Raw genomic sequence first — 14,843 nt, forward strand, 5'->3', positions numbered from 1 at the left:
CGTGAATCCACTGTGTTGAAATTTTTAACTCCCCATAACGCTAAATCAATGGGAGCCCTGAACTTGTTTCTCTGCAACGAGACGGTCCCATCTGGGGGTAATAGGAGACAATGACACCCAAAGTGTGTTGCTTATGTTCAGTCTACTCCGTTGTTTTGTTTGCTTCACACAGATAGGATGTCGGAAATGGCAACAGGGTTTTCAGTGCTGTGGTGGCGATCTCAGGGTATTCTGTCATGACTTTAATCCAGAACACCGACAGAGTTGTTGTCTCGAACATACTTTTAAGGCCGCCGTCATTTGCGATCTCCAGCAGTTGATCTTCTTCTTGCACAGACCTGCTGGATTCACCTGGTTTGTTGACAAATGGGTTGCGGATCCCTTCCTTGGCAGTTCGTGGGTCCTTTGTGGTTGGGAAGTAGCGCTCGAACTCTTTTAAAAGCAAAGACATGTGATCGTGCACCAGCTGGGAGAATGAAGACTCAGGCTCAGTCTCACCCAAAGTCTCATGTTTGAAACATGTCCAAAATGCCTCTGTTGACGCGTCGTCCCCACAAATCCAGTTTGGCTTTAAATGCAGCTACTTTATCTGCCAACTTGAAGACAGTTGTCATTTTCCCCTGAAGTGACAGATTGAGTTCATTGAGCAGGCTGAATATGTCGCACAAGTAAGCCAGTTTTGGCGCTCAAGTGACCGAGATGTAACCGAGAGAATGCGGTCATTTTTCAAAATAAAAGATCGTTCATACTCAGATAATAAATAAAACGGAAATAATTAATAATTTCTTGTACGGCCCGGTACCAATTGATCCACGGACCGGTACCGGTCCGCGGCCCGGGGGTTGGGGACCACTGCTTTAAATGGTTGATACATCAGCTGATTAACCCGAGTCGGCTTGGTCATTCGACTCATTGAGGTAAACCTCAGAGACAGGGTCTTGTCTTAAGATGACTGAACCACAAAAGTAACTGTGATGGGAACAGACACTCCATAGTCCCATCCACCTGTGCTGTTGCTTCCCTTCATACTTTTCCTGTGGATATTCTTGTGGCGTGCAACAAATTGTTCACAACCTTTTTAGGTGTATGTGGAAGAAATATGGCTGAGAAAATCAAAGTTTTTATAATGGCTGTAGCAAAGCATCTTTAGAGTCAGGCCTGCATGAAATTATGTAAATGTTAATTATTAATTAAAACATACACTCCAGCAATATCAGTACAAAGCTCAGTGAGTGTTGGATTACTCAGACCTTTGTGAGAACTGCCCTGTTTATCTTTACCTTTGTATGGTCAAATTGAGTCTCTTAATAAAAATCATTTGCTTCCCCCTCACACAAGGCCATTCCCCTGTCCACTGTTTAATGGCTCATTTGTTTGTAATCCCAGTTCCCCCGCTTGTATTCAAGCTTAATCTGGCCTATTACACTTAATGCAGGTTTGCACTTCAGCAAGAGGATGTGGGGGTGGGTGGGTGGTGTGGATGCAGACGTTAGATCATACCATCTGGAGCAAAAAGCACAAACACAATGAAGCAATCATGGGTATCCTTGTTTCCCATGGCTCAACAGATGTAAAGGAGGGAGGAAGATGTTAATAAAAAAGTGGCTTGTTGGTCACAGACTGAACCTCTAATTTGTTTAAGATAGAAAGAGATCATTAGGTGACTAAAATGACTTGGCGTTGGAGGGAGAGGACGAGAAACTTCACTTCTCCATACCAACAGTGTGAATTTCACTGGAGTGGTCTCTCACTGGTGTCAGACCTCTGAGAGGTGTGCATGATATGTGCCCCTGCAAAGAGGCCTGCGTACTGGCACCTTTGTGTGCACCAGTGTGTATTCTTGTATGTGTGTCCTGCTGTTTGTGTCACAGCTCATGTGTGTTTGCGTCTCGTCACTCTGGAGCCAGTCGTCCTCTCCTCTGACCCTGATCCCCGTCACCTGTCCCCTTAGATCACACACACACACACACACACACACACGCACACACACGCACACGCTGATGGGCATAGACACACACACAATTGCTCTGACCCTTTCCCGGAGTTGAAACCCAATCGCAGTTGCCAACCCTACAAAACTTGCCAGCACAGCAAGGTTTTGTTTTCTTTTTGTGGGTATAAGTCAGAAGACCTGCTGTCTGTTGTAACATGAACCAAAGCCATTTTACTCCATACCACCATATAAAGAGACTATTAAAAATATCTATAAATTACTGTCCTTGGCTGGAGCCATGCAAAGGACCACTCCAGTGATGTGTATTCACTAGTGGATTCAAATTAAAGTCACACAAAGAAGCAGGAGTAAAACATGAAACCCAACATGAATGCCTTTAAAAAGAAATGTGTGTGGGTTATGACTGGCTACAGTGTGAAACATTAACCAAAGTAAAACAGTGACAGTAGGAAAATCAAGACGAACCTCACTGTGCTTACTTCTCCATCTGTACTTTGACAGTACAAAAGAGAGCCTGTGCTATCAGTCTGTCTGCACAGATTCAGTTTTTGGTAGTGGCTCTTATTGGCATGTGGACATGTGCACATACTCAAATATTAAGGAGCAAATAAAAGATACTTTTTTTGGATGTTGCAAGGAGTTATTAAAACACTGGAACAAATCCATCCAAATGCAAGTTTAATTAAAAAAAAACTGAGAAGAAAATGTCTCGTTTTCCACACACCTCCACTAAAACAGTTTGCTTTCTCCAAAATGCTGTCAGATGATCTTACTGGGCAACCAGCAGTAATTGCTTTAGATTCATTTTCAAAAGCTTTATTTTAAGTCTATCGAGTTCATGTTTTTCTAACATACCGTAATCCTGTCCACTTGTGTTTCATTCACCTGTTTAAATCTCTCCAGAAACCGGGGAGCATCCTGATCAGTATCAGTTGTCTGTTGTTTCTTCATCTTGCCACCAGATTATAATGCAGATTGTTCCTACCAGCCGTGTGGAAGTGCAGCAGTAGCTCTGTATACCAAATCTGTGCTGACAGTGTCTGTTTAATAAAAAGTGAAGCAGTGAACCAGTATGACCTGGACACCTCAGAGTCTAAGGTGTCCCGGAACTGACCTGGGTGCTTGGGAGATTCACTGACACAGCATCTGATGCTAAAACCAGAGTCTGAATGAGATTATGCATGTTACTGTAAGATCATTATTCTCAGCTTTTTCTGACTTGTATCACTTATGTGGTTGAATGAAACACCACTGAACTCCTGAAACATAGAAGTGGGACAGAGATGAAATGAAAGTCTTTGTTAAAACCATATCATTCTTATTGGATGTCCCATACATACAAAATGAACAGGACAGTTGGAATAACAGCACTTCATTTTTGCTCCATCACATTTTTCTTGCCACTTTCTATTGCCCCATGTCTTCTGCTTACACACTGCATTTTCTCTTCCCCAGGACTCAAAGCCATCTGGCCGCTCCAGCATGCCGCGATGTCGGAACTCGGTCGCCACAACCACATCAGACGACCAGCCGCACATTGGTAACTATCGGTTGCTGAAAACCATCGGCAAAGGCAACTTCGCCAAGGTCAAACTGGCACGACATGTCCTTACCGGAAAAGAGGTAGGCGCGCGCACACTCCCGCTCGCACACACTGGACTGAAAGCTTTAATCTTTTCCTTTGATTCCTCTTACAGAGTCACCCTGACTTTCTGAGCTTTAGTTCTTTATTTTTAGCCTCTTTAGTCACATTCTGGAGAAATTCCTTTTTATTGGCTCTTAACTAGAGACTGGCTTCTCGAATACCAAATGCCAGCAATGCTGAGAAAACCTTTTTAAGGAAGAAGAGAGATGGCAAAGTAAGTAAATCTAACTCCTAACTACCTTGACTGTTTGGCTTAAAACAAAGTGACAAACTCAATTTGTTAGGTCTGATTTAAGAGACAAGTGGACTACATTTTCAGTAGGTGACCATTTAATCACCAAAACTATTTAGAATACAAAAGAAGCTTCAGATGTTTTTAATTAGCCAAGATGGCAAGAAGTAGAGAAACACTGTAAATGTTTATCTGATGTCTAAATGTTAATCTTCCTTCTTGGCTACTGAGGATAGGGAGGGTTCGTGCTGTGATCCACAGTGGGTCTGGTCTGGTTTGAGGCTCGCATGCTTTGGAGACGGCGCATCTGCTGCAGGAGATTAGCTCACCATTGTCAGATTGAATAGAGCTGGCTAAATGTCGACCAGCTTACTGTGAATTCCAGATGTGATGTAACATAACGGTGTGTCCCTTTAAGGGAAAAGCTGTGTCTGCATTGAGCCCATGCTGAGCTCTGTCTGAGGCCCAGTCAAGTCAACTCTGTCTGTGTGAGAGAGAAGGCGATGGGTGCGTGGGCGGGCTCTGTCAATGTGTGGCAGCTCTGTGCCTGGCACCCTGATAACAGTCCATGTGACTCGCTGGCACACACACACGCACACATACACACAAAAACAAGGCAGAGTCAAGAGGGCATAAAGAGTCAGACAGACAAGCATAACCAGAAAGAGGAGTGGAGGAAAGGAGTGAGCTGACAGTGAATGACAGAAATGGGAGAGAGAAGTAGACCTCCCTTTGGTGTGTGTGTGTGATTATTCTTTGTTTTATCACCTTTTCTCTATATGTCCTCTTTCCTCTTGCTCTGTTTTATTCATTCTTTCTCCATTTCTCACTTTGTATCTCTCCCATCTGTCTAGTTCTGCATTTTTATTTTCTCTGCATCTCTTATCTCTCTCTGTTTCCATTGCTCTCTTTTGACCTTGTTGGTGACTTCTGTTGGATTATGAACTATAGACCTCATCGTGGCCTGTGTACAAGCTATACTTCAGCTCTTCAAGTGTCTGTATTCTGCACTATTATGCAACTGTCTCCTGCTGTGATTGTGTTTATCACTTAATACTTAGAGATTGTATCACTGTATGTGTGTGATCCATCCACAGAGATGGCAGTGTCTGTGTGTGTTTGTGCTGTGCTCACAGGCTGTGACTATGCAGGTTTGCGTGAGCGAGATGCGTCAAACCCACTGTAACAAGTGTAATAACTGAGTGAATGTGTAATAATAAATTAACCTGTTCTTGTTTTGCTTCTAGGTGGCTGTAAAGATCATTGATAAGACACAGCTCAACTCCTCCAGTTTGCAGAAGGTGGGTCTCTCTCTCTCTCTCTCAGGAACAAGTTTCAAGCCTCAGTCCTTCTCCTTTTTCTCAGATGTTACTCTGTGTCTTTCTCATTTGTCTGTTTCTCTTTTTCTGTCTCTTCCTTCTGAAGTGGTTTAGTTTTCAGAGAGTTTTAATTACAGGAAACAAGCTGCAATTATTTCCTTTGAGCGTGACAGGGTGGGGTCTGTCCGCTTACACACACACTCTCTCTCTCTCTCTCTAACCATGTGCCTGCACACTGAACACATACACCAAACACTTGAGCATCCACAGGGCAAAGACACTGACAGGGCCAACACATACAGTCATGGTCAAAAATATTGGCACCCATGCATTTCTGTCAGATTAGCATTTTTTCCTCAGCTTTTTTTGTGTTGTTCCAATGCAAACAAAAGAAATAAACATGAGACTACCAAAGAATTTGTGAGCAATTGCCTGGGAAAAGTGGTGTGTCATCCAAAAGAAATGCAGGGGTGCCCAGAATTTTGACCATGACTATAAATCCAGTGATGAATGCTAACACTCACACATCCTTACGTCCCACATCAGGAAGCATCCAAATGTAAGCCACGGACGCTATGACCAGAATTAGCAGAGACTCTTGATGTTATATCTGATCAGGTCTTAAACTTTTTTTTTTTTCTTGCTGTCAACAAATCCAGCATAAAGACCAAAACCACCCAGGTGTTAGTCCAGTGCCTACACAGGAAATCAGTGGAGGTCACCAAGCGAAATGTATTATTTGTTTAGTACTTGTTATAGACGTTTTCTTCTTTAAGGGTAGCAAGAAAAATGAAGAACGTCACTGGTCCTATCTTTTTATCCAGGCTTGTAGCTGTACAAAAATAAGTTTTGCACTTTGGGTTGTTTCTAAATTTAATAGTTGTGAACTGGCAAGTTTCTATAGCTACAGTATTTTCACATTTCCTACTGAAGTGATTACAAAAATGTCCCCTCTCCCAGTGACTTAGATTGATTTTTTTTTTTTCATGGATGTGTGAACAGCCCTAGTCCGATTTATTTGTTTATTTTTTTTAAAGTTTGATCTGGGCCACTTCAGTATGTGGTCCTAGAGCCGATTCATATCTAACTATACGACACCGCTGTCAGAACGGAATTCACTTGGGGGTTTTCAGTGTTTCACTACTCTGTGCATGTGCTTGTCGTCACCCCATAGCATTAGTATCTCAGAGACTGGCAAAAATGTATATTATTAACAATAGCAACAGGGTTCAGAGGAGAGATGAGGCAATTTCACTTTTGTTGAACATTAATGGAGAAACTTTTGTTGCTGGAGGGTACGTGTCTTAACTTGTCTCACAAATGATATTATTTTTGTACAATCATGGCTCATATTTTATTTAAATCTGTGCACAGCTTAGGACTTCAACAGTGCTCGCATTAGTGCTGGATACATGTCACAAACAAACATGAATGTGAACCATTGACACAAAAATGTCAGATCTGACAAAAAAAATCAGAACTGAGCATTAAGGCCTGTAATGTGAATGTAGCCTGTCTGTCTGCAGTGTGATTTTGGTAAATTGACACCAAAAACATCCCATTTAGTTTGATCTTATCTGCTTATTGAGCAGAAATAAATTCCTTATGAATGAAAAGGGTCTCATCAAGCTTTTACCACAGACCTAGTATGGCTGGCATTGGGGAAGACTTTGGTTCAGTTTGTACTTTGTACCCAGTACTGTAAAATTTACCAGCAGCTGAAGGCAAAACAAACTTTTCATTGTTTGTTTTACTGTGACATCCTAAATTGCAGCAGACCATGGATTTATATGGGCACTGCCTGCATATCTGCCATGATGTCATCAGTAGCCATGTTTGTTTCTGCTTTTCCTCCTAGTAATTTGACCTTCATGCTCATAAACAGGAAGTCAAAACTGCCAGTGGAGAAGTGTGCCAGTCTCATTAAGAGCTACAATACGCACTTGATTGCACTGATTGCCTCAGAACAGTGTTTTATAGGGTTTCAAGTTGTTCTAGAGAAAACTTTTTTTTTTAAACCAGCATTTTTAGCCGTGCGTGTAACTGCCAACACCTGCACCTTGTGTCTGATAGTGTATTTGACACAGCACCCTGTGTGTCTTGTTTCCTGCAGCTCTTCCGGGAGGTGAGAATCATGAAGATGTTGAATCACCCCAACATAGGTGAGTCATGCTTAAAGTACTGGTCTCCACTCTGTCATCACTCACTGAGAACCAGACCTCATTGATTATTTAAGGTCATGGATTATAGTCAAAAGTTAATAATCCTTTTGGAATAATCCTCATCTTTTTGTTATTCATCTCCCCCCCCCACTGCTCCTCCCTTTATATTTTATCTCTCTTGCACCCGCTGCTTTACCTGTCCCTCCCCCTCCACTCCTCTGCCTTTGCCTTTCACTCTCCACCTCCAGTCAAGCTCTTTGAGGTGATAGAGACAGAGAAGACTTTGTACCTGGTAATGGAGTACGCTAGTGGAGGTAAGTGCGTGCAACTGGGAAATCATTCCCTCTGAGGTTAGCACACAGTATGTTAGCATCAAATGGTTCCCAGCAAACCTCTCCTTTTGAATGTACAGCCTCTCCAGTCTTTTGAAAATAATTTGTTCATGGAGTTGTTTTCAAAAATATCCTGTATTTTATTATTTTATTATGCTTATTGCCCAGCTCCATCCTGTTTACATGGAAAATTGTTGATATTTTAGGTCATTACAAATCTTAGCATACCTCACTATCGGCCCCTTTTCAGTCTTTTGCACTTAATACCTGATCTAGATGCAGATGAAAAGTGAAATTACAGGACACTAAGTCTGTTACACTGTTAGTACTTTAACAGTTCAGTACTTGTTTAGCCTCAGAGCTTAGGAGTGTGGAAAAACAACAATGACCATTTTGGAGTATTTTTAGTTTAATTAAACCAGTAAAACTGACCAGCTTTAGCTCTCTTTGCCCATACTTCTGTTATTGAAGGACAGTACTTTGTTCAGTGTCCCACTGAGCCAGTCCTTTTGCTTTATGGAGACAAGTATCAAGGTCCAGCCCTAAATTGGCTCTCCTCTTCCTTTTCTCGTCTCTCAGGAGAGGTCTTTGATTATTTGGTGGCTCATGGCAGGATGAAAGAGAAAGAAGCCCGCGCCAAATTCAGACAGGTATGTATATGCTTGAGAAATGTATGCAAGTTAAGCAAATACTCCATGTACTGTCAGTGGGTTTTAAATGTCACTGAGATTAGGTGTACTGTCTGTGCACATTACATAGAGATAGTCCACTGTCTTTGAGTAGTGACAGGTAGGATTGTTTGTGCTGTTTAATTTATAATTCAAAAAATGTACTGTTTACCTCATATAAAGCATTAATAGTGACAACTTTATAACGTATATTTTATGTTTTTAATAACTGATTATTGATCATTAAAAAGTAAGGAGTTAAGGGAAATGCACAGATTTTTCATCCCTCGTACTTGTTGTAATTGCTTCCTGGTAAAATCCTAACGAAGAGCTCGGAGTGTCTCCTCCTTCGTTGTCTAGTCGTGTCAGCCCTGTCCATCTTGTCATCTGTGCTCTCCCTCTCTCTCTAACCCACTTTCTCACTCTCCAGATTGTGTCAGCAGTGCAGTATTGCCATCAGAAGTGTATAGTACACAGAGACCTCAAGGTGAGAACACACACATTATTGAATTAAAATGAGTGTCAGCATGCTCTTTCATCTGCTCTTTCATTTTGTTTTTTTGCCACTTCTCTACATTAATCATCGTATGATTAGAATTTTTTTTGAGGTGACCCCCCGATGGCCAGACAACACTCCCTCTTCTATTGCTGAGGCTTTAGCATGTATACCCATGCGTCCATACACCCACACTTGTTGTGCCTGTATTTCTTTGCTGTTCTCCTATTGGGTCCTTCCCTCCCTCTGACTTTTCATTTATTCTGTGTCCAGTCTTTGATTCACTCTTTACTGTTGTGATAAATTTAATACTGCCCACAGTTACAAATCTAATGCTTCATTGTTTTATGCAGAATTGTAAATCCTCTTATTGTGTCAACAGGCAGACCTGTACACAAGACATTATCATGATTACTGTTACAGTAAACATACAGGAACTTCTCATCTCAAAGTTGTTTTCCCATAACTTGTTATTTTTGGCTTTTTTAATAAAACATTTTCATTTTCAAAGTCATGAATGCTTTCTTTCCTTTCAGAAGGTAACGTAGGTGGTTACAAAAAAGGCAACATGGGAAATCAGAGATTTCTGGAGGACACACAGTTCTCATTATTGTAATGCGCACCATCCTGCATATTATCCTAATCACTCCTGATCTGGTGATTACAATGTGAAATCCAACACAAGCAGGTCCTTCACTGCAGGAACAAATTTTATGAGCCTGCATTTCACAGCAAGACAAATTATTCTGTTTGGGTCCCAGAGTTGCAACAGTAAGATTTATAGTGTTGTAAATACTACAGTTGTGGCTCATTTTCTTAAAAAAAAAGCCACATTAAAGATTTCAATTTTGTTAAGTATTAATGTTAAGTTATATCTGTCAATAAAAAATAAGAAGCCAGTGTTTATTTCTTAGATCAGAGCCTACAGATGATGTCAGTGTTGTATTTAATGTGCGCTCACATTCATATACACACACAGAAGTGGCAGAGTATTCAGAGCTAGTGAAAAGGAGAGCGCACCTGTTGCTAAGCAACCCCAGCCTCATTGCTCACAGGCTCACTTTAGACTTACAGATACACTTGCACACACACCGGAATAAACTGTGGTAGCTCACTTTGCCCATTGTGTGCTACTCGTAGGCCTCAGGTCATTACTCTGAAAACCGCCTCTCTCACCCAGAGAGAGGTTTTTCACACAGCTGTCTAGTACAAGGTGGTATGTGTCATCTTCAAACTCATTAGCATGTCAGAGAAAGTCTTTGTTACGCTGACAGTGGATGAGAGGGCGGCCTCTTTGCTAAAAGCTCTTTTCAGTCGTACAAGCACCGACCCTTCCTATGGAAGGAGGAACTTTTCTGTATGTTCGGAATATCATGTTACCACGTTACAAAAATTAGTATTTTATGTCATGGTACATTTAGTATTAAGAAAATAATACTGCCATGTGTAATACTCTTCTTTTTCTCCAGAAATATTATCATGTTTTAGGTTTGTTTTCCCTCTGTGTCCTCTACATACATGATCATTATGTCTTTCCATCTGTTGCTGTCCTCCCTCTCCCACACTGTCCACCTGCAGGCAGAGAACCTGCTGCTGGATGCCGACATGAACATTAAGATAGCTGACTTTGGCTTCAGTAATGAATTCACTTTGGGGAACAAGCTGGACACGTTCTGTGGCTCCCCGCCCTATGCAGCCCCGGAGCTCTTCCAGGGCAAGAAGTACGACGGCCCAGAGGTGGACGTCTGGAGCCTGGGGGTGATCCTCTACACACTGGTCAGCGGCTCGCTGCCCTTCGATGGCCAGAACCTCAAGGTCAGGAAGAGGAGATAGTGTGTTTATGTGCATTACATAAGCAGATGTCGGTATTCCGTGTGTATTTGTAGTATTTGTTATGATGGTTTCATTCCCTCTGTCTTACAGAATGCAGGAGCTAAATTAGAGAGTGAATGTGTAAATTATTATGTTGGAAGTACTTTGTTTTCCAATGAGGTTTTGGTGGTGAGATGCGCTAAAGCCTGGTACTTTGTTCCGTTTTCAAACAAAAGAAATTTAATGCTTTCAGAGAACTAGAACTATTCACACTACCTATGACACTGAGCATTCAGTCACTACCCACATGACTCATTCTGGAAGTGCAGACACATTTTGGGTGGGCGATATGACATTGAATATGATGATATTGATAATAACATGCTTGTGAACAGTCATCTAGGCTTACTGAATATGCTCCTGCCGTGTGGTGTTTTTTTAAAGACCTATATTGCTGGTTTTACTTTTTCATAAATAGGACTTTCACTGTCTTTTTCTCCGCTGTGCTGTGCTGGGTTGTAGATGTAATGAAATGCGTTTCCTTTTTAAATATGACAAACTGATGCGCTGACAAAGTGCCCAGTGTACAATAAAGATTTGTGAATGTTGCAGCACTTCAAAAGATTAATCTGACACTTTGATTCACAGTTTGATCAATTAACAATTTTTTTTTTTAAATGCTAATTCAACACCTGATGGTATATGAGCCATGAAAGCCTGTTTTCTTCCGCAACACAGCTCAGCAGTTCCGGTTTCATTCAGCTCTCTATAGAGATGGTGCGAAAGATATCAACATCAAAACTGTGAAAGAAACCATGTGTTCAGAGGTGGATATTTTGGCTCTGCTGCTGACTTTTCATGCCCTTTTCCTTCTCCAGGAACTGAGGGAGCGTGTGTTGCGTGGTAAATACAGAATTCCCTTCTACATGTCCACTGACTGTGAGAACTTGCTCAAGAAATTCCTCATCCTGAACCCCTCCAAAAGAGGCAGCCTTGAGGTACACTACACTTCATTGACTTGTTAACATAAAAAACAAAGTAAAGACAAGTGCTAAAAATGTTTATATTTGTTTGTCTGTCTATATCCATTTATGTATGCAGTTGAACAGTACTTTCAGTCCCTTTAATTTTATAAAACATGTAGACATCTTAAATGTACCGTGTCGTTAGTCTGACAATCTCTCTCTTTGCTAATATAATGGTGTGTGTAGCACACACAGTACTGTACTGTTTACATCAACTTGTTTCACCATCTATATGTGAGTTTGTTGCTGAGGTGTAAAGTAATTTTTAAAGGCATAGTAAATACTTGTTACCTTGGGATTTACAGTCTGAGTTGCAAAATTTGGTTGCAGTAAAGGCAGATGAATAACACCAGGAAAACAAAAACCAAGGTGTTACTGATAAAATCCCGTGTAATCTTTTCTTCTTAATCTGTCTTTATTTGCTTGACCTGATAAATGTTAAAGCAGCACAGCAAAGAAGACTCAAGCGTTTGTTAGAATTCAGTCATGTGACTGGTTCATTTACACCTGCTGCAGAATTTCTGACAGTGTTTAAAACACAAGCATGTCACTCTGAGACTGAATCAGTTTGCATCAGAAGAAACAATAAACAGGTTAATCTTCTTGAAACAGCCTATGGATCAATACAATGCACTGTCATTTAACACCGCATTCATCATCTGTGTTTTTCTGACTGAGAACACACTTGAATAAAAGATGGCCTATCTTGAAGGTGAGGACACACTGCTGCGCTGATGATGAATGGTATTTGGACACAACTGATCGGACCCAGTTGGATCAGTTGTTGACAGTTGGCAGATAGAAAAAGACAAGAAAAAGTAATGGCACTCTTTGCAGTTTTCTGCATAAATTGGTCATGAAATGTGATCTGATCTTCACCAAAAGTCACAAACATCAACAAAATATTTCCAGGCTGATAAAACAAACTGTCATGATCATTTATGTCTTTATTGAACACACCCATTAAACATGCAAAGTGATGGTGAAAAAGTGATGGCAACACAAGGCTTCTTATGTCGCTAAAGTTCAGCTGGAGTCAGGTGTTAGCAAACCTGGAGTCCAATCAATGAAATGAGAATGGAGGTGTGGTTTAGAACTGCCTGGACTTATAAAAACACTCAAACAGCATCCGTGTGCTATTCACAAGCAGCATCAGCTGATGTGAGCCATCCCTCACACAACAGAGATCGCACAAGACCTACGATCAAGGGATGCTGATTTGCATGTAGCTGGAAAGGGCTAGAGTCATTTCAAAGACTGTAGATACCACCGGTCCACAGTTTGACATATTGTCCGTAAATGGAGATGATTCACCAGAGCCTGTGAGCATATGAACTCTTTAATTAGACCCATTAATTTGTTTAATTTTATTATTTTTGTGTTATATTCCTTGTTACATAGGCCTCACTGTAATTTGAAAAAAAAAAAATTTTTTTTTGGGGAAAAAAGTAGTCATTGTTCTTTGGGATGTAAGGCTACGGTTTAAGCTAAAAGTGAAATGCATGCAGATATTATTTTTTCCCTTTTGTGGAGTGAGTGGGTGCGATTTGAGTTGAACACTGAGCGGTAATGAGCGGAGTGGGGCCTGGTGCGGCTTTGAGCAGGGGAGCGTAGCAGGCGCACAGCTCTAAGTGAGGAACGGAAATTCTCACCGCTCCACTCTGCTCATTTGAGCTCTCTATAGAAGTGGGCGCCCAGCCAAGATCACTCCGAAGACACAACGCAGAATGGTCAATGAGGTAAAACAGAGCCCTAGAGTAACAGCTAAAGATTTGAAGGATTCATTGGAGTTGGTTAACCATACGCAAAATATTGAACAGGCATAGTATCCATGGCAGGACACCACAGAGGAAGCCATTGCTCTCCAAAACCAACACTGCAGCATGCCTGAAGTTTGCCAAAGACCATCTTGACACTCCACAGCACTACTGGGAGAATGTCCTGTGGACAGATGGAACGAAGATGTAAAAAGAGAACTGTGTACTGACATGAAAACATCATCCCAACAGTGAAGTACGGTGGTGGGAGCATCATGATGTGGGGCTGCTTTGCTGCCTCTGGACCTGGACCACTTGCCTTGGTGGAAAGGAAAATGAGTTCCCAAGTTTGTCCAGGTATCCTACAGGATGATGTCAGGGTGGCTGAAGCTCAGAACAAGCTGGTTGATGCAGCAGGTCAATTACCCTAAGCATTGATGTAAATCTACTACAGAATGGCTAGATAATGGATGGGTGCATGAGAGTTCGATCAGTCCTTAAGTGTGCGCTACTTACTGACTGTCTAGGACTAAAATCTGCTTAAGTTGCTGGAAACAGTAATCAAGTGTGGCTTGTCCAGTGTTAGAAGGTTTTAGCCTGTCATCAAGTGTGTGCCCAGCTTAAGGGGTTTATCCCAAAAGTTTGAAATAAATTCAGTGTTGAAAATGGATACACCTGGCTACTGTGAAGTAGAAAATCCTAATGGAGCCATAAATAAAATAATAGTGTAAACAGTAACCTGCCCCCCCTGCTATATGTCTTTTTATCCTCTGGCATCTCATGTCTCTTGGCATCTGTCTGTTTGGCTTGCTCTCCCAGCAGCAGATAATGAGGGACCGGTGGATGAATGTGGGCTATGAGGAGGACGAGCTCAAACCTTACATCGAACCCCAGCCAGATTACAAGGACCCCAGGAGGACAGGTAGGCACAGAAAGGATACATTTGTTCCTCTCTTTTTCTGCACACTTGAGTACAGATCTTTTTCTTTTTCCTCTACTCGCGCATGAGGATGATTTATCTTCTGTAGAATTATGGACCTAGAGTAAGCTCAGCAGTCTAAATAAAGTGTTTTTTTGCCATATGTGTACAGACATCATGCTACAGATGGGATTCTCTCAAGAGGAGATCCAGGACTCGCTGGTGAACCAGAAGTACAATGATGTGATGGCTGCATATTTGCTACTGGACTATAGGAACTCTGAGGTGCACTGCTTCTCATACCTTTAACCACTTCATTTTAGATAGTTTTACTGGTTTATTAGAGGTCTCTCTACGCTGATGTTACACACTAACCAGTCAAACTAACCAACTTTATTACTGTTATATGGAAGAAAATGTTGGGCTTCATTTGTCTTGCATTTAAGCCATCAGAACACACAAGTTGCATTCTGAAGCTGATCATACTTTATGTTCAAAACACTTCAGCATTCATATGCAAAG

At 41.4% G+C, this 14,843-nt stretch overlaps 1 protein-coding gene across 12 annotated transcripts in view; it reads left to right on the top strand.

Moving 5' to 3' along the window:
- mark2b (MAP/microtubule affinity-regulating kinase 2b) overlaps positions 1 to 14,843 on the top strand; it is a 46,975-nt gene that overhangs the window by 12,830 nt on the left and 19,302 nt on the right. For 10 of the 12 annotated variants that reach the window (XM_020610197.1, XM_020610201.1, XM_020610191.1 and 7 more), the window contains exons 2-11: positions 3,410 to 3,577; positions 5,079 to 5,132; positions 7,264 to 7,312; positions 7,561 to 7,626; positions 8,224 to 8,294; positions 8,743 to 8,799; positions 10,387 to 10,623; positions 11,499 to 11,618; positions 14,222 to 14,324; positions 14,494 to 14,606. In XM_020610197.1, coding sequence (XP_020465853.1) covers positions 3,410 to 3,577; positions 5,079 to 5,132; positions 7,264 to 7,312; positions 7,561 to 7,626; positions 8,224 to 8,294; positions 8,743 to 8,799; positions 10,387 to 10,623; positions 11,499 to 11,618; positions 14,222 to 14,324; positions 14,494 to 14,606 — 1,038 coding nt within the window. The remainder of the gene's footprint in view (positions 1 to 3,409; positions 3,578 to 5,078; positions 5,133 to 7,263; positions 7,313 to 7,560; positions 7,627 to 8,223; positions 8,295 to 8,742; positions 8,800 to 10,386; positions 10,624 to 11,498; positions 11,619 to 14,221; positions 14,325 to 14,493; positions 14,607 to 14,843) is intronic. The other 2 variants (XM_020610203.1, XM_020610192.1) reach the window with 1 other exon arrangement.

This window comes from Monopterus albus, unplaced genomic scaffold, assembly GCF_001952655.1.
Source record: "Monopterus albus unplaced genomic scaffold, M_albus_1.0 scaffold104.1, whole genome shotgun sequence".
Classification (NCBI taxonomy): Eukaryota; Metazoa; Chordata; class Actinopteri; order Synbranchiformes; family Synbranchidae; genus Monopterus; species Monopterus albus.